The sequence below is a fragment of the Herpailurus yagouaroundi genome, unplaced genomic scaffold (assembly GCF_014898765.1).
Source record: "Herpailurus yagouaroundi ecotype Mexico unplaced genomic scaffold, PumYag 165, whole genome shotgun sequence".
Taxonomy (NCBI): Eukaryota; Metazoa; Chordata; class Mammalia; order Carnivora; family Felidae; genus Herpailurus; species Herpailurus yagouaroundi.
In genome coordinates this window covers 31,243,718-31,266,546 of record NW_024412406.1, presented here as the reverse complement: position 1 = coordinate 31,266,546, position 22,829 = coordinate 31,243,718, and the positions used below count along the sequence as shown (strand labels likewise).

Below are 22,829 nucleotides of genomic sequence, written 5' to 3'. Positions count from 1 at the left end.
AAGAATACGGGAACTCCCTGGGCTTTCCCTACAATCTTGCTGTAAACCTTAAACTCCTCTATAAAAATCGTCTTTAAAAACCAAAAAATACAAACCACTTCCCAGCTATGGGCAAAATTAACTTCATATACCAAAGCTGTGGCAGATAGATAAATTCCTCTTGAAAATCTCATATTAGATAGAATATCCTCTAAGGGGAAGGAGAAAAGGGTGAAGAAGACAAATGATTTTATGAAGTTTCCCTTCTAACAGGTGAGTGGAACTCAAAAACATTCAGTTCATAAACTGAGTTGTTAGGTTTGTCATCGTTTAATAGAATAAACCTATAAATATCTATTTTAATACCTGCCCCACTTTTGTTCCTATTGATTACCATCCTTTACCAATCTCTTGCCCTTTCCTCATGTACATACCCAAGGCGACATGATAGAATAGTCATGCTGATACATGATCTGATCAAAATGCACATTTGATTTGCATCATAAAATGTGAATGAAAATGAAAAAGACAGCTGGATTTATTGGTGCAGATTTCTGATTTTGCAGCCAGATGACATCCATCATTACTCATGATGTATAACCTATATTTTCCAACCCGACAGTACCAGGCTGATTAAATATGCATTCAAAGCATATTTGCAAAGCTGAGAAAAATTTAAACACATTATCTCAATCCTGTTCACTGAAAAAGTGAATATTCTTGCAATTATTAAGAAATGTGTCTGTGTCAAGGACTTGAACTTGTGATTGCCGAAAGATAGCCATATTTGATCTTTTATTAAAGACAAAACTAAATTATCTCTCTAGGGTGAGATTTTACAATTGAAAATTATTTGTTCTGATTTTTCGCAATTACATTTGAATAAAAACTTCAAGATTGAAGTACACATGTAAAGTAGCTGCCCATTGCCGATTGCTGAGGCAACCATATTTAACTTATACATGTTTAGTCTCATATTTACGCTTAAGATGCTCATATGGTTATTTTGTTATTTAGCAGTAGATATTATTTGTTGTACACTTACTATGGAATATAAGGATTGACCTGTTGCATTCCACCATCCCATATATTTCACTGACTCACCAACTCCTAATACAATGATATAATAATGATTATATCAGTGTTATGTGTCAATGCAAAACGTAAGCCAAGCTCATAAGTCCACATTAAGCCAAAATGGAGTAAAAAAAAATCCCACAAACATTGGGACCTTGAATGGGGTTGGCTTACATCTACAGAAAAGTAGGAGAGAATTGATATCTTCGCAGTATTATGTCCAGTGATCCATGACATAACATAGAGTTCCATTATTTAAAAAATAATGTTATGTTTGTTGATATTCAGTCAAACCAGGTGACTTTTGTGCTGGTACAAAAATAAAATGTAACCAAGTAAATTTTAAAATCTAATTCACTTTGTTAAGCCATTTATGAATCAGGCAGCATTCCATCCAGCAAGTAGAAAGAAGCTCTAAGGTTCTGTACAAGATGGAAGGATTTTTATTATAGGCAGATATGGGGAGGGACAACTAGAGAAGAAGGAAAGAAAGAAAGAAAGAAGAAAGAAAGAAAGAAAGAAAGAAAGAAAGAAAGAAAGAAAGAAAGAAGAAGGAAAGAAAGGAGGAAGAAAGAAAGAAAGAAAGAAAGAAAGAAAGAAAGAAAGAAGAAAGAAGGAAAGAAAGGAGGAAGGAAGGAAGGAAGGAAGGAAGGAAGGAAGGAAGGAAGGAAGAAGGAAAGAAGGGAGGAAGGAGGAAGGGAGGAAGGCAGGAAGATTACCTCCTTAGTTGTGACCAGAAAATTCCTCACTACATTTCTGGGAGAGGTTGCAAGTGAAATTGGATTAGGTTTTAGGCCCTCGTTTGGTGAAGGCCTAGCAAATGTGACTACATTTGGGGCTTGTGGTTTTCTTGCTAACGAGGTATTGCTTTGTGTCTATACTGTTCCATGCTGAACTCCCTTAGTAACTCACCTGCTAATATCTCATGTGATAATGTCTATAGATTCCCAAGGATTTCCTACGTTCAAAATTATGTTGGGGCCTGAGTGGTTCGGTGGGCTAAGCATCTGACTTCAGCTCACATCATGAGTTTACGTCCACTGTCAGCTCAGAAGCTGTCCTTCCCTCTCTCTCTGCCCCTCTCCCACTTGTGCATACACTCTCTCTCTCTCTCAAAATGTAAGTAAAGAGATTATCTTCTCTCTGAACAATAAAACTTTCATTTCTTCTTTCAATTCTCATGCATTTTATTAGCTCTTTTCTTGCCTTACTGTGAGAAGACCTGAAGAAAGATTGAGGAACCCTGAAGATAGTGGATACTTTTGTCTCATTTCTGATCTCAGAGAGAAATGTCTCAATAAATCGAAGTTAACTATCATGTTTCTAAAAAAATATATATCTTCTTTATAATATGAAGATACTCTTTTGTATACTCAGGTTTTTGAGTTTCTATCAACTGTATTTTGTAATGCTTCTTTGCATCTATAGAAATGATTATCTAATTTTCTTCATTTTTAAGCTTTTTTCCTACTTTCAATGTGATGAAATATAGTACTTTTTTCTGCGTGTGACTTTATCTTGTCTATTGCTCAGAGTGAGCAAACTTTACTGTTCTGTCATCAAGTTACTGATTCTTATGTCATCGTCACTGTATTACTGAGTCAATTTTGTTATTATTTTTTTAATGTTTATTTATTTTTGAGAGGGAGAGAGTGTGTGTGTGAGAGACAGAGAGCGTGAGAAGGAGAGGGGCAGAGAGAGAGGGAGGCAGAGTATTCCAAGCAGGCCCTGCACTGTCAGTACAGGGCCTGACACGGAGCTCGGTCTCAAGAACTGTGAGATCAAGACCTGAGCCAAAGTCGGCCACTTAACTGACTGAGCCACCTAGAACCTCAGGAAGGTTCTTTCTTTTTTTAATTTATGTTAGCACATTTTTTAGTTCTACAATTTTCCTTTTATTTTCATAATTTGTATTTCTTTGCTGAGAGTTTGTAATTTTTCATTTGATTCAAGAGAATTTGTCATTTCTTGTTGACATATTTTTATTAAGGTGGCTTTAAAGTCCTTGTCAGATAATTCCAGGATGTAATTCATCTAGTTGGAGTTAGCTGTCTTTACTCATTTAAATTGTGATTTTCCTGGGTCTTCGAGGGACATGCTATTTTATTATATCCTGGCCACTTTGCTTGTTATGTTGAGACTGTGGCTCTTACATAAGATTTTTTTTTTCTTTTTAGCAGGAATTCACTCTACCACAAAGGTCCTAGCCTAGTTTTGTAGGCTGTGGTTCCATTGACAATATACTTCTTAGAGTCTGTCTGGCTTCTTGGGTCTGATTGATTTCTCACTGTTCCCTGCTGATGCTATTTGAGGAAGTGGAAGGAGCTCTCTCAGCCTGGGCCCCCCTGGTGCCACTAAGTGGACAAAGGGATGCTTTATCCAGCAGTGGGTTGAAGTTCCTCCGCTGGATGGTTGGTGTCCTCTTTGCGGTTGCTACCGTCCTGGGATCCCTACTGAGTTCTTTTTTCCTTGATCTTTCAGAGGTCACCTTGCATTTCAGTTGTCTCTTGCAAGTTTTTGAGTGTTTATACTCCCTGAGTGGGGAGCAAAGGGAGCTGAACCCATACCCTCATTTCCGGACCAGAAGTCATTCTAAATCATTTTGATAGCCAATTCTCTCATGACTGGAGGTTGAGCGTTTTTTCTGGATGTTTAATAACAAGCTGTGTTCCCAGGTTCATTAGCCATCTCTTCACTAATTGTCTGCAATTCCCCTCTCAGTCAATGTGAGCTTTTTAAATTAAGATATATTTATATGTTTTCTAGGTACCTCTGCTGTAAATAACTCCTCAGCTTCTTGTACTTCTTTAGCTATTTCTCACATGTATCTTGATATAATTTTTTAAGACATTGACATTACTGTAAGTGATAGAAGTAAACCCATTAGTTTACAATGTGAAACATGTTGAGAGTTGAGGATAACAGTCTTCACCATTATTCCAAGTTTGCAGGGAAAGGAAGCATAAAATATGCAGTGATATGACTGGAAAGGAATACCTATGTGTTTCTTGTGTGTTTTTGTTTGCTTGTTTGTTTTGTTGTTGTTGTTTTTGCAAAAGTGCTTGAGTGAATCGGGGCAATTTTATTTCATTTGAATTAGCTCTTTCATCAACATCTTCAGGGTCATTTATTTTTATATGTCCAAGGGGGTGCGTAATAGAGATTCAATAAATATTTATTAAATTAATGGCATAGAGGCTCGAGCACCGTACCTTCCTATAGAAGTCATAATCTCTCATATTGCCTAATAGAGACCGTACACGTAAGAGATATCTATGAATATGAACAGAAGATGATGACATTGTGAGCGAACAGGGGACCACCAAACGGTGGGAAGAGAAAGGAGGTGATGGCTGTATTCCTACAATGTTATGTAATTCATTCCCTATTTTAATAAAATGTTTCTCACCTCTAGGGCAAAAAAGAGAGGCGAAAAGACACCCAATCATTTCAAGGTCTTTGCTATCGCATAAGATATTTCGTGAACATACTGACGATGGTATCATTTTCACTCCTTTTTGTTTCAGGTTCAGGTTCTTCGGAACGCTGGAGAAGAAGTGAACCTGACAGTGTCATTTTTAAAAAGAGCGCCCGCTTTCCTCAAACTCCCACTGAACGAAGACTGCGCATGTAAGCATTTATGAAGAATAGGTAAAATGCTCGCATCATCATATTTATTTTTGAAACCGTTATTTCCTGACAGTAATTGATAATTTCGTTTTAAAGTTGGCATTTCTGCCTGAATACAAATATTTTTTTTATATCACACAGCATTTTATGAATGCTTATGCAAAGGGGACAGATGCTAGTTTATTTTTTTTAACTTGTTTTATTTTTTATCTTGTAATTTACATCCAAGTTAGTTAGCATATAGTGCAACAGTGATTTCAGGAGTAGATTCCTTGATGCCCCTTGCCCATTTAACCCATCCCACCTCCCACAATCGCTCCCTGTAACCCTCCGTTTATTCTCCATATTTGTGAGTCTCTTCTGTTTTGTCCCCCTCCCTGTTTTTGTATTATTTTTGCTCCCCTTCCCTTAGGTTCATCTGTTTTGTCTCTTAAAGTCCTCATATGAGTGAAGTCATATGATTGTTGTCTTTCTCTGACTAATTTCACTTAGGATCATACCCTCCAGTTCCATCCACGTAGTTGCAAATGGCAAGATTTCATTCTTTTTGATTGCCGAGTAATACTCCTTTGTATATATACACCACATCTTCTTTATCCATTCATCCATCGATGGACATTTGGGCTCTTTCCATGCTTTGGCTATTGTTGATAGTGCTGCTATAAACATGGGGGTGCACATGTCCCTTCAAAACAGCACGCCTGTATCCCGTGGACAAATGCCTAGTAGTGCAATTGCTGGGTCTAGGGTAGTTCTATTTTTAGTTTTTTGAGGAACCTCCATACTGCTTTCCAGAGTGGCTGCACCAGCTTGCATTCCCACAGATGTTAGTTCTGTTTCAGAATGTATTCAGCACATTTACAGTTATTTTCTAGCCTATAACTGGAGACACATTATTTATTTTAAAAATAAATATTTTAATAGTATCCTATTATGTACATTGTATATCTCTATTACATTTCATTCATAATATCTGATGAATATACTTTCTCTAACTAGAAAATGATATAATCCTATGTGGCTCCTGGACTTCTAAACAAGCATTTACACTTGTCATGGAAGGAAGCACCAGTCTAGGTAGTAATGGAATAATTGTCATAAGAGTTAACTTCAAAATGTCTGTATCAATTTGTACATTAAGAAATAAAACATTATCAAACATTTTTGCTAAAAATCAAAGAAGAATATATCTTTTAACTGAGGCATAATTTGCATGCAATGAAATACAAAGATCTTAAATGCACAATTGGATTGCTTAATCTACATGCCTTTAAATCACAGAAGGGTTCCTCCATGGCCCTTCCCAATAAATAACACCCCAAGAAACAACCATTAATTTAATTTCTTATCATTATATATTCCTTTTCTTTCTTGTAGAACTTTTTTAGAACACAAGCATACTGTATTTACTCTTTTATGTCTAATTTCTTTCACTATGAAAAATCACGTGTGTTTTAAATTTCAGTCATTTGTTCATTCACATTGCTGTGAATATTCCATTAGATAAATAGAATAAAGTTTGCTAATCATTCTCTGATTGATAGATAAGGGACCTTGTTTCCTGTACTTTGCCATTATAACTAAAGCTACTATGAACATTCTTGTATGGGGCTTTGGAAATCTTCCAATTTTATGTTCACTACCATAAGTACTTAGGAGTGGGGTTGCTCAGTCACCAGGTAGATGTATAATTAACTTGTTAACTGCCAAAAAGCATTTCTACAGAGAATGTTTATTTAAAAACCTCTTTATCTCCACTCCAGCTGTGTTTATGAGAGTTCTGACTGCTCTACATTTAATTCAATATTTTATGGTCAAAGATTTTTTTTTAGCTATTCTATCGAGTGTAGAGTGGTGTCTTATTATACTAGTACTTTGCATATCCCTGAAGACTAATTATGATTAGCTCCTTATCATGTACCATTTGCATATATTACTGGAGATCTGCATATCTTAGTTTGTAATGCGTGTGCTCAAATTTTGCCCATCTCTCTATTGGTATATCTTTATATTATTGTAGTGCAGGAGTTTAAGAAAATATTCTGTACATAATCTTTGTCAGCTCATGTATTACAACACTTTTCTCTCAGTCTATGGATAACTATGTTTTCCCTAAAGGTGTCTTAGATTTGCAGAAGTTTTCCATTTTGACAAACTCCAATTTAACATTTTGTGGCTGCTCTTACTGCATATGGTTATTGTTTTCTGTATCTTCTCTAAGAAATACTTGCTTACCCCAAGGTTGCAAAGAGACTCCCCGACATTTTCCTGGAGCTTTATGACACTGGCCTTTACGTTGAGGTTTAGAGTCCATCTTATACCAATTACTATCTTGTGTCTGAGCTAGGAATTTAGAATCAAGAAATTACTTTCTTATTTCCATTAATTTTTGTGTTCATCCTTCCACCTTAGCTGCCGTGTTAATCCCCTAGGACAGGTTCTCCAATTTTGCAATTGTTCATGATTATTTAGCTATTCTATACCTTTTGCATTGCTGCATATATTTTAGAAATAGCATGTCAATTTCTATCAAATCCAGTTACAATTCTCCATGGGATGAAGCCGGATTTATAGATAATTTGTAGAATTAACATATTAACAATTTGAAATCTGTAAGCCCATGAACATGATATAACTTTCTATTTATTTATGTTTTCATTTTTCTCAGCAACATTTTATTATTTTCAGTGGGAAAGTCTTACATATCTTTCATTAAACTGATTTCTAAGCATTTCTTATTCTACCATAAATGGCATTTAAAAAAATTTTAGTGCCCATATATTGTTGCTAACACATAGATATACATTTATATATTCTGCATCACAGGCTTAATTTTCTTATTAGTTCAGGTAGGACTTTCTGTCTTTTATAGGCGCTCACCTTATACAGTTATGTTATCTGCAAATATTGAATTCTCCTTCTTTCTTTACAATCTGTATTTTTAAAATTTCTTTTTCTTGCCTATTTCAATGGCCAGGACTTCCAGTAAAATGTTGGGCAAAGTCTTGAGGGCAGATATCTCTCTTTTGCTCAAGATATTAGGAGAAATTTCCAGTCTTTTACTGTTAAGCATGACATTCATATATGTGCTCACTTATACCTTTTATTTAGGTTGAAGAAGTGCTCTTTTATTCCTAGGTTACTGAGGATTTTTCTTTTCCTTTTTAACATGAGTTGATGTTGAATTATCACAAATATTTTTTATACCCATTGAAAGATTATATTTTTAATCTTTTTTTTTATTCTGCTGATATGGTGTATTTTTATTTTTTATTATATTTTTATGAATATAATCTATTGTCAAATAGGTTTCCATACCACACTAGTGCTCATCCCAACAGGTGCCCTTCTCAATGCCCATCACCCACTTTCCCCTCATCCGGCCCCCCATCCACCCTCAGTTTGTTCTCTGCATTTAAGACTCTCTTATGGTTTGCCTTCCTCCCTCTCTTTTTTCCCTTCCCCTCCCCCATGGTCTTCTGTTGAGTTTCTCAAGATCCACATATGAGTGAAAACATATGGTATCTGTCTTTCTCTGACTGACTTATTTCACTAAGCATAATATTCCAGTTCCACCCACATTGCTGCAAATGGCAAGATTTCATTTTTTCTCATTGCCAAGTAGTATTCCATTGAATATATAAACCACATCTTCTTTATCCATTTGTCAGTTGATGGGCATTTAGGCTCTATCCATAATTTGGCTGTTGTTGAAAATGCTCCTATAAACATTGGGTTACAAGTGCCCTATGAATCAGCACTCCTGTAACCTTAGGATGAATTCCTAGTAGTGCTATTGCTGGGTCACAGGGTAGTTCTATTTTTAACTTTTTGAGGAACCTCCACACTGTTTTCCAGAGTGGCTGCACCAGTTTGCCTTTCCACCAAGAGTATAAGAATGTCCCCCTTTCTCCACATCCTTGCCAGCATCTGTAGTTTCCTGATTTGTTAATTTTAGCGTGAGGTGATATCTCAGTGTGGCTTTGATTTGTATTTCCCTGATGAAGAGTTACACTGAGTGTCTTTTCATGTGTGTGTTGACCATCTGGATGTCTTCTTTGGAAAAGTGTCTATTCATGTCTTCTGCCCATTTCTTCACTGGATTATTCATTTTTCAGGTGTGGAATTTGGTGAGTTCTTTATAGATTTTGGATACTAACCCTCTATCTGATATGTCATTTGCAAATACCTTCTCCCATTCGGTCAGTTGCCTTTTAGTTTTGTTGATTGTTTCCTTTGCAGTGCAGAAGCTTTTTATCTTGATAAGATCCCAGTAGTTCATTTTTGCTTTTAATTTCCCTGCCTTTGGAGATGTGTTGAGTAAGAAATTGCTGTGGCTGAGGTCAAAGAGGTTGTTGCCTGCTTTCTCCCTTAGGGTTTTGATGGTTTCCTGTCTCACATTTAGGTCTTTCATCTATTTTGAGTTTATTTTTTGTGAATGGTGTAAGAAAGTCGTCTAGTTTCATTCTTCTGCATGTTGCTGTCCAGTTCTCCCAGAACCATTTGTTAAAGAGACTGTCTTTTTTCATTGGATACTCTTTCCTGCATTGTCAAAGATTAGTTGGCCACACATTTGTGGGCCCAGTTCTGGGTTCTCTATTCTATTTCATTGGTCTATGTGTCTGTTTTTGTGCCAATACCAGACTGTCCTGATAATTAACAGCTTTGTAGTAGAGGCTAAAGTCTGGGATTGTGATGCCTCCCGCTTTGATTTTCTTCTTCAATATTATTTTGGCTAATTGGGGTCTTCTGTGGTTCCATACAAATTTTAGGATTGCTTCTTTGAGCTTTAAGAAGAATTTTGATTGGGATTGCATTGAATGTGTAGATTGCTTTGGGTAGTATTGACATTTTAATAATATTTATTCTTCCTTTCCATGAGATTGGAATGTTTTTCCATTTCTTTGTATTTCTTCAATTTCCTTCATAAGCTTTCTATAGTTTTCAGCATACAGATCTTTTGCATCTTTAGTTAGGTTTATTCATAGGTATTTTATCATTCTTGGTGCAATTGTAAATGGGACCAGTTTCTTTATTTCCCTTTTGTTGCTTCATTATTAATGTATAAAATGCAATTTTATTGTACATTAATTTCTGTACATTAATTTTGTATCCTTCAGTTTTGCTGAATTCATGTATCAGTTCCTGGAGTCTTTTGGTGGAGCCTTTGGGTTTTCATGTAGAGTATCATGTCACCTGTGAAACTGAAAGGTTGACTTCTTCTTTTCCAATTTTGATGCCTTTGATTTCACTTTGTTGTCTGATTGCTGATGCTAAGATTTCCAACACTATGTTAAACAACAGCAGTGAGAGTGGACATCCCTGTCGTGTTCCTGACCTCAGGGGGAAAGCTCTGAGTTTTACCCCATTGAGGATGATATGAGCAGTAGGCTTTTCAGACATGGCTTTTATGATGTTTAGGTATGTTCCTTCTATCCTGACTTTCCTGAGGGTTTTAAGAAAGGATGCTGTATTTTGTCAATACTTTTTCTTCATCTATTGAGAGGATCATATGGGTCTTATCCTTTCTTCTATTAATATGATGTATCACATGGATTAATTTGAGAATATTAAACCAGCCATGCAGCCTGGGAATGAATCCCACTTGATCATGGTGAATAATTCTTTTCATATGCTGTTGAATTAAATTTGCTAATATCTGGTTGAGAATTTTTGCATTAATTTCATCAGGGATATTAGGCTGTAGTTCTTCTTTTTTGTGGGGTCCCTCTCTGGTTTAGGAATCAAGGTAATGCTGGCTTCATAGAATGAGTCTGGAAGTTTTCTTTCCATTTCTATTTTTTGGAATAGCTTGAGAAGGATAGGTATTATCTCTGCTTTAAATGTCTGGTAGAATTCCCCAGGAAGCCATGTGGTCCAGGGCTCTTATTTGTTGGGAGATTTTTGATAACTGATTCAATTTCTTCACTAATTATGGGTCTGTTCAAATTTTCTATTTCTTCCCATTTGAGTTTTGGTATTGTGTGAGTGTCTAGGAATTTGTCCATTCCTTCCAGGTTATCCTGTTTGTTGGCATATAATTTTTCATAGTATTCTATGATAATTCCTTGTATTTCTGAGGGATTGGTTGTGATAAATACATTTTCATTCATGATTTTATCTATTTGGGTCCTCTCTCTTTTCTTTTTGAGAAGCCTGGCTAGAGGTTTATCAATTTTGTTTATTTTTTCGAAAAACCAACTCTTGGTTTCATTGATCTGTTCTACTGTTGGCTTTGTTTTGTTTTGTTTTGGATCATATATTGTTTATTTCTGCCCTGATCTTTATGATATCTCTTCTTCTGCTGTTTTTGAGGTTTCTTTGTTGTTCTGCTTCTAGTTCCTTTAGGTGTGCTGTTAGATTTTCTATTTGGGATTTTTCTTGTTTCTTGAGATAGGCCTGGATTGCAATGTATTTCCCTCTTAGAACTGCCTTTGCTGTATCCCAAACGGTTTGAATTGTTGTGTTTTCATTTTCATTTGTTTCAATATATATTTTTTATTTCTTCTTTAATTGTCTGGTTGACCCATTCGTTCTTTAGTAGGATGTTCTTTAACCTCCATGCATTTGGAGGTTTTCCAACCTTTTTCCTGTGGTTGATTTCATGTTTCATAGCATTGTGATCTGAAAGTGTGCATGGTATGATCTTAATTCCTTTATATTTATTGAGGGCTGTTTTGTGACCCAGTATATGATCTATCTTGGAGAATGTTCCATGTGCACTGGAGAAGAAAGTATATTCCATTGCTTTGGGATGCAGAGTTCTAAATATATTTGTCAAGTCCATCTGGCCCAGTGTATTATCCAAGGCCATTGTTTCTTTATTGATTTTCTGCCTAGATAATCTGCCCATTGTTGTAAGTGGAGTATTAAAGTCCCCTGCAATTACCACATTCTTACCAAGAAGATTGCTTAGGTTTGTGATTGTCTCATATATTTGGGTGCCTTCGAATTCAGTGCATAAACACTCATAACTGTTAGCTCTTCTTGATGGATAGACACTGTAATTATTATATAATGCCCTTCTTCATCTCTTGTTACAGTCTTTAGTTTAAAATCTAGTTTGTCTGATATAAGTGTGGCTACTGCAGCTTTCTTTTCACTTCCAATAGCATAATAGGTAGTTCTCCATCCCCTCACTTGCAATCTGAAGGTGTCCTCAGGTCTACAAGGAGTCTCTTGTAGACAGCAAATAGGTGGGTCTTGTTTTTTTTTTTTTTTATCCATTCTGATACCCTATGTCTTTTGATTGGAACATTTAGTCCATTTATATTCAGTGTTGTTATTAAAAGACATGGTTTTAGAGTCATTGTGATGTCTGTAGTTTTCATGCTTGTAGTGATGTCTCTGGTCCTTTGTGGTCTTTGCAACATTTCACTCACAGAGTCCCCCTTAGGATCTCTTGTAGGGCTGTTTTAGTGGCAATGAATTACTTCAGTTTTTGTTTGTTTGGGAAAACCTTTATCTGTCCTTCTATTCTGAACGACAGACTTGGCTGCATATTTTTCCTGTTCATTACATTGAAGATTTCTTGCCACTCCTTTCTGGTCTGCCATGTTTCAGTAGATAGATTGAAACTACTACCCTTATGTGTCTACCTTATGTGTAGGTTAAGGCCCATTTGTCCCTAGCTGCTTTCAGAATTCTCTCTTTATCTTTGTATTTTGCCAGTTTCACTATGATATGTCATGCAGACGATCGATTCAAGTTATGTCCGAAGGGAGTTCTCTGTGCCTCCTGGATTTCAATGTCTGTTTCCTTCCCCAAATTGAGGAAGTTCTCAGCTACGATTTGTTCAAGCACACCTTTGGTCCCTTTCTGTCTCTCTTCTTCTTCTGTAACTCCTATGATACAGATATTGTTCCGTTTCATTGAGTCACTTAGTTCTCTAATTCTCCCCTTGTGATCCAGAATATCTTTTCTCTCTTTTTCTCAGCTTCATCTTTTTCCATAATTTTATCTTCTATTTCACCTATTCTCCCCCTGCCTCTTCAATTCTGGCTGTCACCACTCTCGTTTATTTTTCACCTCGTTTACAGCAATTTTTAATTCATCATGACTATTTTTTAGTTCCTTGATTTCTGCATAATAGATTCTCTGCTGTCTTTTAGGCTGTCTTCCAACTCCAGCAGTTAATCTTATGACTATTATTCTAAATTCTTGTCCAGTTATATTGTTTATATCTTTTTTGATCAATTCTTTAGCTCTCATTTCTTCCTGGAATTTCTTTTGAGGGGAATTCTTCTTCTGTTTCATCATTTTGGCTACTTTTCTGTCCCTTATGTGTTTTGAAAGCTTGCTACGTGTCCTGTTCCTGCAAACACTACTATATTAAAGAGGGATCATACACTGTCCAGGGTCTGGCCCTTCAGGAGCTGTATTTGGAGAGTGTTACTTGTTCTTTGTTGTTGTGACTCTGGCTGCTTTATCTCCCTACTCGTAGTGATGTTTTGAACCCTCCAATAAGTGTGCTTTGATTTGTTCTTGAAGTAGCCCTGGAAAGTAAAACAAAGAAACAAAAACAAACAGAAAGCAAAAACACTCAAACACACACAAACAATCAAAAATCCCAAAAACAAAAACCAGGAACACCAGCTACAAGTAAACAACAGGTGGAGGCAGATAAGGAAGAGCCCTTATCCCATACATAGAGAGACATGACAGGGACGGGGAAAATAAAGGGTAAAAAAGGACCAGAGAAACTATATGGCTTAATCCAGGGAGAGAGAAAGGAAAATAAAGAAGGAGGCAGGGAAAAAGAAAAATAAAATAATTTATCTAGACAGAGAAACTTTAAGGCTTAACCCCAAGGGAGAGAAGGAGATTAAAGAAGGAGGTGTAGAACATGTATCAAGAGAATGGATTAAATATGTCTGCTTAAACAAACTAGCAACCAACAACCAGAGTAACTAGACTAGAGGAGGGACGCGATAAGAAGGAGAAAAGGTAGGAAGAATGTATCTACATAGTAAGAATTGTCTGAGAATTAAATCAGGCAAAACAGCAGCGCTGGTCTGGAGGAGGGGCTGTCTGGTTCCTCCCTGTCAATCCTGCTCCAGGAGATGGGCAGTTACCCAGCGCCAAGGGGCGTGGTTTGGTGTGGGCGGGTCCGCCTCCATTGTGGCCCCCTGTCTGTCCCCAGGAACTTCTCCATGGACAGAGTGTCCCAAACTACTGTGTTCGACCCATCTTCACTGTGGTGTGGATGCAAAAAACGGGGTTTGTCCTGCTCCGCCGACTCCCATGCCCAGTGCTCAGCTGGGATTTAAACTCTGGCTCTGCGCCCCCCACCCCCAGTCCACCCCCTAGTACTGGGAAAGCACCTGTCCATGTTGCCCTCTATTGCAGGCAGGCTTTGTCCTGTCCCACAGCACTCCAGGGAGGGGACCACTGTCTCCCACTGCAGACGGCGCTCCTGACCTAGCCACCGAGCCTGGGCTGGCTCCTTTCCTCCCCTTGTGGGAGAACAGGACAGTCGGCCCCAGTCCAGAAAAGGCCCGCAGTCAGGGATTGGGTCTTTGTCGCCGGGTCGGTGGTTTTTCTCTCCCCCAGATACAGTCCTGTGCTTCCCCAGCCGCTCTTTCTCTTCCCTTTGTCACTCCGCAGAAGAGAATCCCTCTCCTCCATTCGTTTTGTCTCCCCCAGTTCTCAATCATGCACCTGTGGCCCGTCAGGTTGTCCTGGTGGGTCTCTGGACGTGAGACTGTCTCTTTTCCTCCCCGACTCTCAGAGTTAAAAGTCCTTTAGCTTCAACAGTACTTTGAAAGAGGAGGGAACGGCGGGTCCCCTCACTTCTTCACCGTGTTCCAAGATCGATGTGGTGTATTTTTGAATATTTATTTGGAATGCCAAATTGAGCTTGTATTCCCGGGATAAACACTACATGGTGATGAAAAAAAAAAAATTATTGCTGGTTTCAATTTGCTAATATATTAAGACTCTTTTGAAAACAAATGTTCATGAGGAATATCCATATATACATCTTGTTAATGTTTTAATGGGATTTTGGTGGCAGGGTTTTTGACATTTTCACGTACGTTGTGCAGTGGTAACTCCTCCTTTATTTCCACAAAGAATTTGCTTAACAGTAATAGTATATTTTTCTTAAATCATTTAGTAAACTCACCAAAGAAGCAATCTGAGCCTAGAATTATAGTTTTTATTTTGTCTGAATTAATCTCTTCAGTGCTTATAGGACTTTTTCTGATATTCTTTTCTTCCTTTGTAAGGTTTGGTAAAATGTTTTTCAAGATATTTTTTTTGCCATTTTAACTAAGTTACGAATTTAATTGCATGAAGTTATTCATCATATCGTTTTATTATTCCTTTTAAGATTTGTTGACTTGCTCGACTTGCAATAATACTGCCTCTTTTGTTCCTGATATCAATAACTTGTATTTTCTCACTCTTTTGCCCCATCACTTTTCCTATGGGCTTTATTAATCTTTCCAAAAAAAACCCATTTTTGTCTTGGTTAATTTTGTCCATTCTTTTGTTTCAATCTTGTTATTTTCCACTTCACTTTTATTGTTTTCTGTCTTCTATTTACTTTGATTTGTTTTCTCTTTCATACCTAACTTCTTAATGTGAAAGCATAGATCATTAACTTTGTACCTTTCTTTTGTGCATTCGTTTAAATCTTAGAATATCACTGACAAGACTGCTTTAGATCTGTCACAGAATTTGACATAGCATTTTATTCTGCTCAAAATGGATATAAATTTGAAAGTAATATGTTTATGCATTAAAATAGTGTCTCATAAGAGAAAATGCAGATAAACATCAAAAGAAAAATTAGCTAAAACAAAGTATGAAATGCTTAAGATTTAAAAAGTAGAAAAACTATATTCATGCTGGTTTGGAGAAAAGCCTGTGATCCTCTTCTTAGCACCAGGAAAGCTATGGAACTTTAGAGTGATAAAAATGGAAAACAAAATCACTTCCTTTTTCAACACATTAGTTAATGTTAGGAATGTCACCTAGGACCTCTCATGTTTGAATTTAAGTATAAGATTTAAATAAAAATTGGGAGTCAATTATATCAATAGTACATATTTATCAACATTTGCACCTTCAAAACGTATAATGTTTTCAAATAACGCAATTCATCAAAAATCAAGAAATACATAATTCTAATCCTGACTGTAAAAATTACTGCATTGTGAAAGCTGAGTTTAAGACACCCATTACTCGTACTTAGGTTTCTCGTGAGAATCTGATGTGAAGCTTTTTAGTTTCAATTTCACCAATTTAGATAGCATCAGTGAAGGTACTTCCAATTATAGCATATGCCTAGAACATTTATAAAGAAAGAGCCCATGCAAACTTTATTTGCATCATGGAAAATGATGATAACTACCAATATGATTTGCAAGTAGGTTGAAATGTGACAGTGAATGGAACTTTGTAGATGAACCAAATTCTGCACAATTGTAAGTATGGGTCATAAGCATAGGTCACTTGGGATAATGGAATTCAATAGCAGTTCTACAAGGTTGTATGTTTTCATTAATAAAGCTTCACATTGTTTCTGAAATCAAAGATAAACACATGGGTATCCTTCAGGGTCCCATTTTAGTCACTTAGCCTACTTGCAAAACTGTGGCTTTGATAGAAGTGAGGTAAAAATGTATTTTAGTAACTGATTTCATGGTATTATCGAGGATCTGGAAAAATACAATGTAGAATGCAGTCTAGCATATTTTGGTGTTCTGACCAGTGGGGTGTTGTGATTTTTTTTTTTTCCTGCAGGTGCTCCAAGTGACCAGAGCAGTGGTACCTCCTCTCCTCTTTGTGACAGTGGGTTGCATCTCAACTATCATCCCAACAATACAGTAAGATGGCCAAGGCATATTCAGACTAATAAGGAGATAACACAAAGAAAGGCGGAAAATATGTGTGTGTGTGTGTGTGTGTGTGTGTGTGTTTTCCTATTTTCCAAAAACTGCTATCGAATCTCATTGCTCTGATATAGTTGAAGTCCTTGTTTGCTTCATCCTTTAAGAATTAGGATAAACCAGGGGACATCTGGGTGACTCAGTCGGTTTAGTATCTGACTCTCGGTCCACCTCACAAATCTCATGGTGAGTTCGAGCCCTGCAGCTCTGTGCAGGCAGTGTGGAGCCTGCTTGGGAATCTCTCTCTCGTCTCTGTCTCTGCCCCTTCTCTGCTTGCGTGCTCTTTCTCTCTCAAAATAAATAAGTAAACTTCAAAGAATTAAGGTAAACCAGGAAAAAATAAATAGGTCAATTATTAATTTTTAAAAATTTTTTGATGTTTTTGTTTTTTTTTTTAAGAGAGAGAGAGACAGAGCACAAGCCGGGGAGGAGAAGAAAGAAAGGGAGACACAGAATCTGAAGCAGGCTCCAGGCTCCAGGCTGTCAGCACAGAGCCTGACTTGGGGCTTGAACTCATGAACCATGAGATCATGACCTGAGCTGAAGTCGGAGGCTTAACGGACTGAACTACCCACGTGCTTCAGTCATTTATTTTTTAATGTCCTTTTTCTCCTCTCAGGTCTGCATTAAGCCTTTTGCACGCTAATGAGACTAACTTCATGAGATCACATAACATCATGTAATCATTTTATCATAGTGCATATTATACGTAATTTCACGCTCTAAATGATTTGACATGATTTTTATCATTTTTCCTTTGAAATCATTTAGCTGAAAGTAGCTGTTTAATTTTCCTTTTGGTAAGATTTCTTAACGATCTGCCGGCATACCAGGAAATTAACACAAAGCGAGAAAGATCTGACATCATATTAAAACATAATGAATGTTAAACCACACATGTATTTAATCACTGATAAAATTGGCATGTTTGTTTTATATACATTTAATAAAACGTTAAATTTCCTTTTCCACTTGTAGTTTGGGGCAAGCAAGTTTTTTTTGTTTGTTTTTGTTTTGTTTTGTTTTTTAATAAACATGTTTGAACTCCTTATATTTCACCCTTCAAAACGTTCACACATCTTCAAGTCAAAGCAGTTTTCTCAGGTTACGTGCGAGTCGAACTTTCCGCTGGGATCACAAACATGAAGAGCAGCAGAGCAGAGGTTAAGCAGGAATTCATTTTCTATTCTGCATATTAGGTTATAAAACACCTGTAGCTTCTGACTTGGATGGTTCGTCTTCCACTTGAAATTCTTGCCCTAATTGTGGCGTTTTACTCTTTTGAGCATCTCCAACATTCATTGTACCTCACTGCGTCACTACTGTTCTTTCCCTGCGTGCCTTAGGTACCCGAGTCCTTTTATAGTTTTATTATTCTTTGCTCCTAAAGAGGAACCCTTGGCAAGACCAAGGGTCACCTCTATCTGCATCAACCGAGCACATCTGGGTGTATTTAATCCGATCTCCTCTCTTATTTTTGTTACCAGAGGAATAATTGTCACATTCTAGATGACATTTAAAACACTGATCTTCAGAAGGTGGCAAGATCTGAGTAGTTTCAACAGTGATTTCCTAATGAGTAAATAAATAAATACATTCTGTGCCGCCATTACCACACTTCTCAATTAGTTGACTTCCAGTCTCCAAACAAATCTTCACGTCTTACCTCAGGAACCACTCACCTTCTTTCCTTACGATCTAGATGCTCTTGGTGCTTCTGATGCCCTTCCAGTCCCCTTTACTGGGCTGATGCACCTACTACCCCAGCTGCTGTGAGTGCTGGTTACCTGCCCCCCAAACCGCCCCATTCACTGCTGACCTCTCTTGTAACAAGGACCCTGTGCCTAGGAATCTGGAATCACCACTCCTGGGGGATGGCTGCAGCCTACAACTTGAGGCCTCTCTTCAGGAGTCCCCATCTCTGGCGAAGTTGTCCCTGTCTCATCCACTGCTTCCCTCAGTCCTCACAGGTTTCTCCTGAGAACTTTCCCTTCTCATCTCATTGACCCAAAGTCCCCATCTTAGCTCTGCTCCTCAGACATAAAGGAAGAGCTCCTTGACTTCAGAGTGGAGGAAGCTGTTTAGTCATATTTTTATTCTAATTCTTGTCCTTGTACCCTTGGATTCCTTTATGATAATGAGAAGTAGAGAAGTCACCATGGGTGGGCTATAGGTAAGAATCAGTCAGGTTTAACTTATCCCACTGACATACATAAAAACATGTATGAAATTGATTTCATGAGCTGTGCCTGTATGGTGTTGCTTGCTATTATGTCCTCCCTTAGAAAGGCATAATTAAAACAAGAAAATCACTCAGTAATTCTATAACATGACTGTTCCAAGTAAACCCAGCTATATAAAATAAAAAAAAAAATTGTCATAAATTTTCCTTACAGGGATTATGTCTTTCCATTTTCAAGAGGCCTTTTGTTTTGCTTTTAGCTTAGGGTTGAACATTATTTTGACATCCCTGAAGATCTTTAAGCGCAAGCGAATTCATGATACTCACCATGATTTTAGAGAATAAAGATCCAAACATATGTAAATTGACATAGAGTGCATTAAATTTAAAAAAAAATCAATGTGTTTCAATTAAATGAATTTTTGCTGAGAACCTACTTTTTGGAAACACTTCTTTAGGTACCATGGGGAGAAGTTAATTGTGTTTCCTGACCCAGAAAGTTTAAAATTCAGATCTATAGACAAATGCATAAAATTAACTATGATAGAAGCAGAAAAAGAACAACGGATCTAGCCTTCTGATATCAGAGACAAGGGCTCCTAGAGACTTGGAATATCGGACTTGATTGAGCTCAACAAACATTGAGGGACCACAAACCAAATTTTGTTCTGATGCCTATCATGGAATAAGGGTTCAGGCCCGATCAGCTCATACCGACTTACCCAGCCGGGTGCTGTCCTGTGTTTCTCTTCTATAAGGTGTGGAGAGTAGAGGATATTGCTTCTCAAAGATTTATAAAATTAGGAGCAGTCAAAGGCATGCTTTCTTGTGACCCATCAGTAAATAAATGAACAGTGAGAACTGGGAAGGCAGTATGTGCTATGAGACATATTTTCCACAGAATGTGTGCACGTTATAAATAGTCTCCTGGAGAGAAACATTCAGTTCTCTGATGTGTCTAAATCTTTAAGTCTATCCTAGACGAGGCAACCCATTGTTTTAATTCCTATGCCTTACTTATTCTCTGAAGCAAATTTTGAGTAAGTAGGCATGAGTTTTGTTTTCTGAAACAGCATTTTAAGCATATGGGAAAATATTTTAACATTACCCCATCTTCTTACTAAAAATATAGTCTAGTCCTTATAAGGACCCCAGGTCACCAATTTTAGGGGATAAAAGAGTCCTTTGGTTTGCCAGCCAATATGAAAAAAAAAAAAAAAAAAGAATTTGTTTTGTGTCCACCAGAAGACTTAAATTCAGATAATTAGCTAACCAAATTCTGAGAAATGTTTTTCATAACTGTATACCTTTAATGAATATTTTTTTTATGCCAAGTCCTTAACAAAATCCGGATCAGCATTTTGCTCTGTATTCGATTCTATTTTGGTATGATGCTATTCTTGAGTGGCAATTGCATGGCAATATACTTTAAAATGTGTTAACTTTGGGGAAAAGAATCTATTTTAAAGCAAAGAATATCTAAATATTACTTTTCCATTCACATTATTAATATTCTAAGAAACAACATTCTTGACATTGAAGAACAAAGCTCCTGAAAAGTAGTTATGATCCTTGAAATTAAAAAAAATGTTGGTTCTAGCTCATATATAATTAAAAACAACCCTAAGACTACTATTAAAGAAAAAACTAGAAAGAAAATTTTATTCAACTTTCACAATTAAAGATAAATAATCTTCAAAGAGCACTATATATTCCATTATAAATAAAAGATCTATAAAATGAAATTAAAACTGAAAGTTTCAGTAGCTGAAGTGGGACTTATTTCATATGTTTTATAAGGAGGCAATATAAAAGAAAGTGACAATGGCAACTTTGTTCATGAAAGTATCAAGGTGCAGTGCTACATCAAAGACGTGTCAAATTTCACACGTATTTTCATACTTGAAATATTTCATTTCATATGTTCATAGAAGACTATGAAGTCATATAAAACTTACCATACTCGTGTGTTGGTGATTACCATTGTCCTCAATAATCCATCGCTTCAGTCATTATGTTCTGTTACGGTTTCTATGTCATTTGTTTGAGGAACATATAAAGTGAGGGGGACTATTTGTACTTTTCAAGAAAGAAGAGGAACCATCATCTTTAAATAATTTGCTAGAATCATGTAGCCAGAGAGTGAAACAATCATGACAAAAATTCTAATTATTCTTTGCATAGTTTCACTTGCAAGTATGACTGGTAAATGTTGTGCGATGAGAGACGTGATGGCCCTAGAATCGTAAAGATGTAGAGCCGAGTGGATCTGCCTAGCACTGTCATTTGCAGCCTGGCTGACTTGGGTCAATTATTTACTGTAAAATTTCTTAGGAGAGCCCCGTGTGCATGGGGTCCTGTGAGTGGGTTCCACACATACTCTGATATGTGCTTAATAGTCATTGGTAGACCCTGGGACACTCTCATTCCCTATAGTCTGCTCTGACCACAGAAACCTAGTCTACGTACCCTAGTATGTTACTCAGGATCATTATTTCTTCGAGTGCCTTCATGCAGAAAAGGTGGGGAAGCAATAATTTAATGGCTTAAAAAAAGCTTTAGGTTTTTCTTTTGTAAGAGGAGCCTTTTAACAAGCTTATCGTTGGAGATAGGCACAATAAAACACAGATCATTTAAATAAATTGCTCCGCGGTTAAAGGACTCGTCAGTTGGGAAATTGGCATTTTGGAACCCAGGTGATCTGATTCTGATTCCGAGCCTGAGCCTTCGTCACCCTGTTGTATACTGCCACCTAAGTGACCTCATTTCACATGGTGACCGTCTATAACATGAGACATCAAGGCCAGAAGCAGGATTAACATGAAACCTACGTTTGTGCCTTTGCAGTCACAAGATAAGCATTAAAAACTAGGTGTCTTGGAGACCAATCACCAGTAGGGGGCCCCTCACTGGATGGTCTTAGCAAGGCTGCCCTTGCCTTCCTACCCAGTGTCCTCAACAACTGGAAGGATTTAGTGGATATTTATTGGCACAGTGGGTGCATTAACATAATAATGCCAAACAGCATGTGACCTTTAGTGAAAACAGTGGAAGCAATTTTGAAGAAATTAATACCTTAAAATGTTAGAGGTGCTTGACTGGCTTAGTCAGGGGATCCTGGGACTCTTGATCTCCGAGTTCTGGGTTTGAACCCCCTGTTGGGTGTAGAAATTACTTAAAAATAAAATCTTTAAAAAAATGTTAATGATAATATTGAGACTAATGGAGTTTCAAAATCTAGACTAAAATAGAATTTCCTAACATCATCACTCAAAAAGTATAGAATCTATAGAACATAAAGAAATCAGATCATGCCTTGGCCCTTACAATCCATGCAAACTTAAATATCAAGATTATTCCAGGTACTGCTGCCAGGAAGAAATTGTAAAGTAAAGCTGAAATAATGAAAGAAGCGTGGATCATCATCAAGTGTGAAAAAATCAAATTTTATTCAAATATATGTTTCTTCTATACATAAGGAAAAAGACCCAAAGTTCTTTTTTTTTTTAAATTTTTTAATGTTTATTTATTTTTGACAGAGACAGAGAGACAGAGAAAGAGAGACAGACAGAGACAGAGCATGAGTAGGGGAGGGGCAGAGAGAAAGGGAGACAGAATCTGAAGCAGGCTCCAGGCTCTGAGCTGTCAGAGCCCGACGTGAGGCTCGAACTCACGGACCGTGAGATCATGACCTGAGCCGAAGTCAGACGCTCAACCGACTGAGCCACCCAGGAACCCCAAAAGACCCAGCCTTTTAATGAAACTTAAAATACATGTAATTTTAAACCAGCAGTGGTTGATTTAACATCAATTTAACACAATATAAGAACATACAAACATTTTATAAACTTGAAGTTAAAACACTGGACAGAGATTTCCGTGAGTAGTTTTTAAAAGTTGTTTTATAAGAAATTCATTCTACTCAAAAATATTTACAAGTAACTGATAAATTACGAGCATGTATAACACTGTTTAGCGCTTAGCCAATACTCAGAAAATATTGGGTAATTGAATGAACGACAACTTATTCTTATATTTGTCACTCATTACTTCCTTGTAACTTG

The 22,829-nt window shown here is 37.0% G+C and overlaps 1 protein-coding gene across 4 annotated transcripts in view; it reads left to right on the top strand.

Moving 5' to 3' along the window:
- SNTG1 (syntrophin gamma 1) overlaps positions 1 to 22,829 on the top strand; it is a 916,326-nt gene that overhangs the window by 685,149 nt on the left and 208,348 nt on the right. For all 4 annotated transcript variants that reach the window (XM_040487820.1, XM_040487818.1, XM_040487819.1 and 1 more), the window contains 2 exons: positions 4,584 to 4,686; positions 16,438 to 16,520. In XM_040487820.1, the coding sequence (XP_040343754.1) occupies positions 4,584 to 4,686; positions 16,438 to 16,520 (186 nt within the window). The remainder of the gene's footprint in view (positions 1 to 4,583; positions 4,687 to 16,437; positions 16,521 to 22,829) is intronic.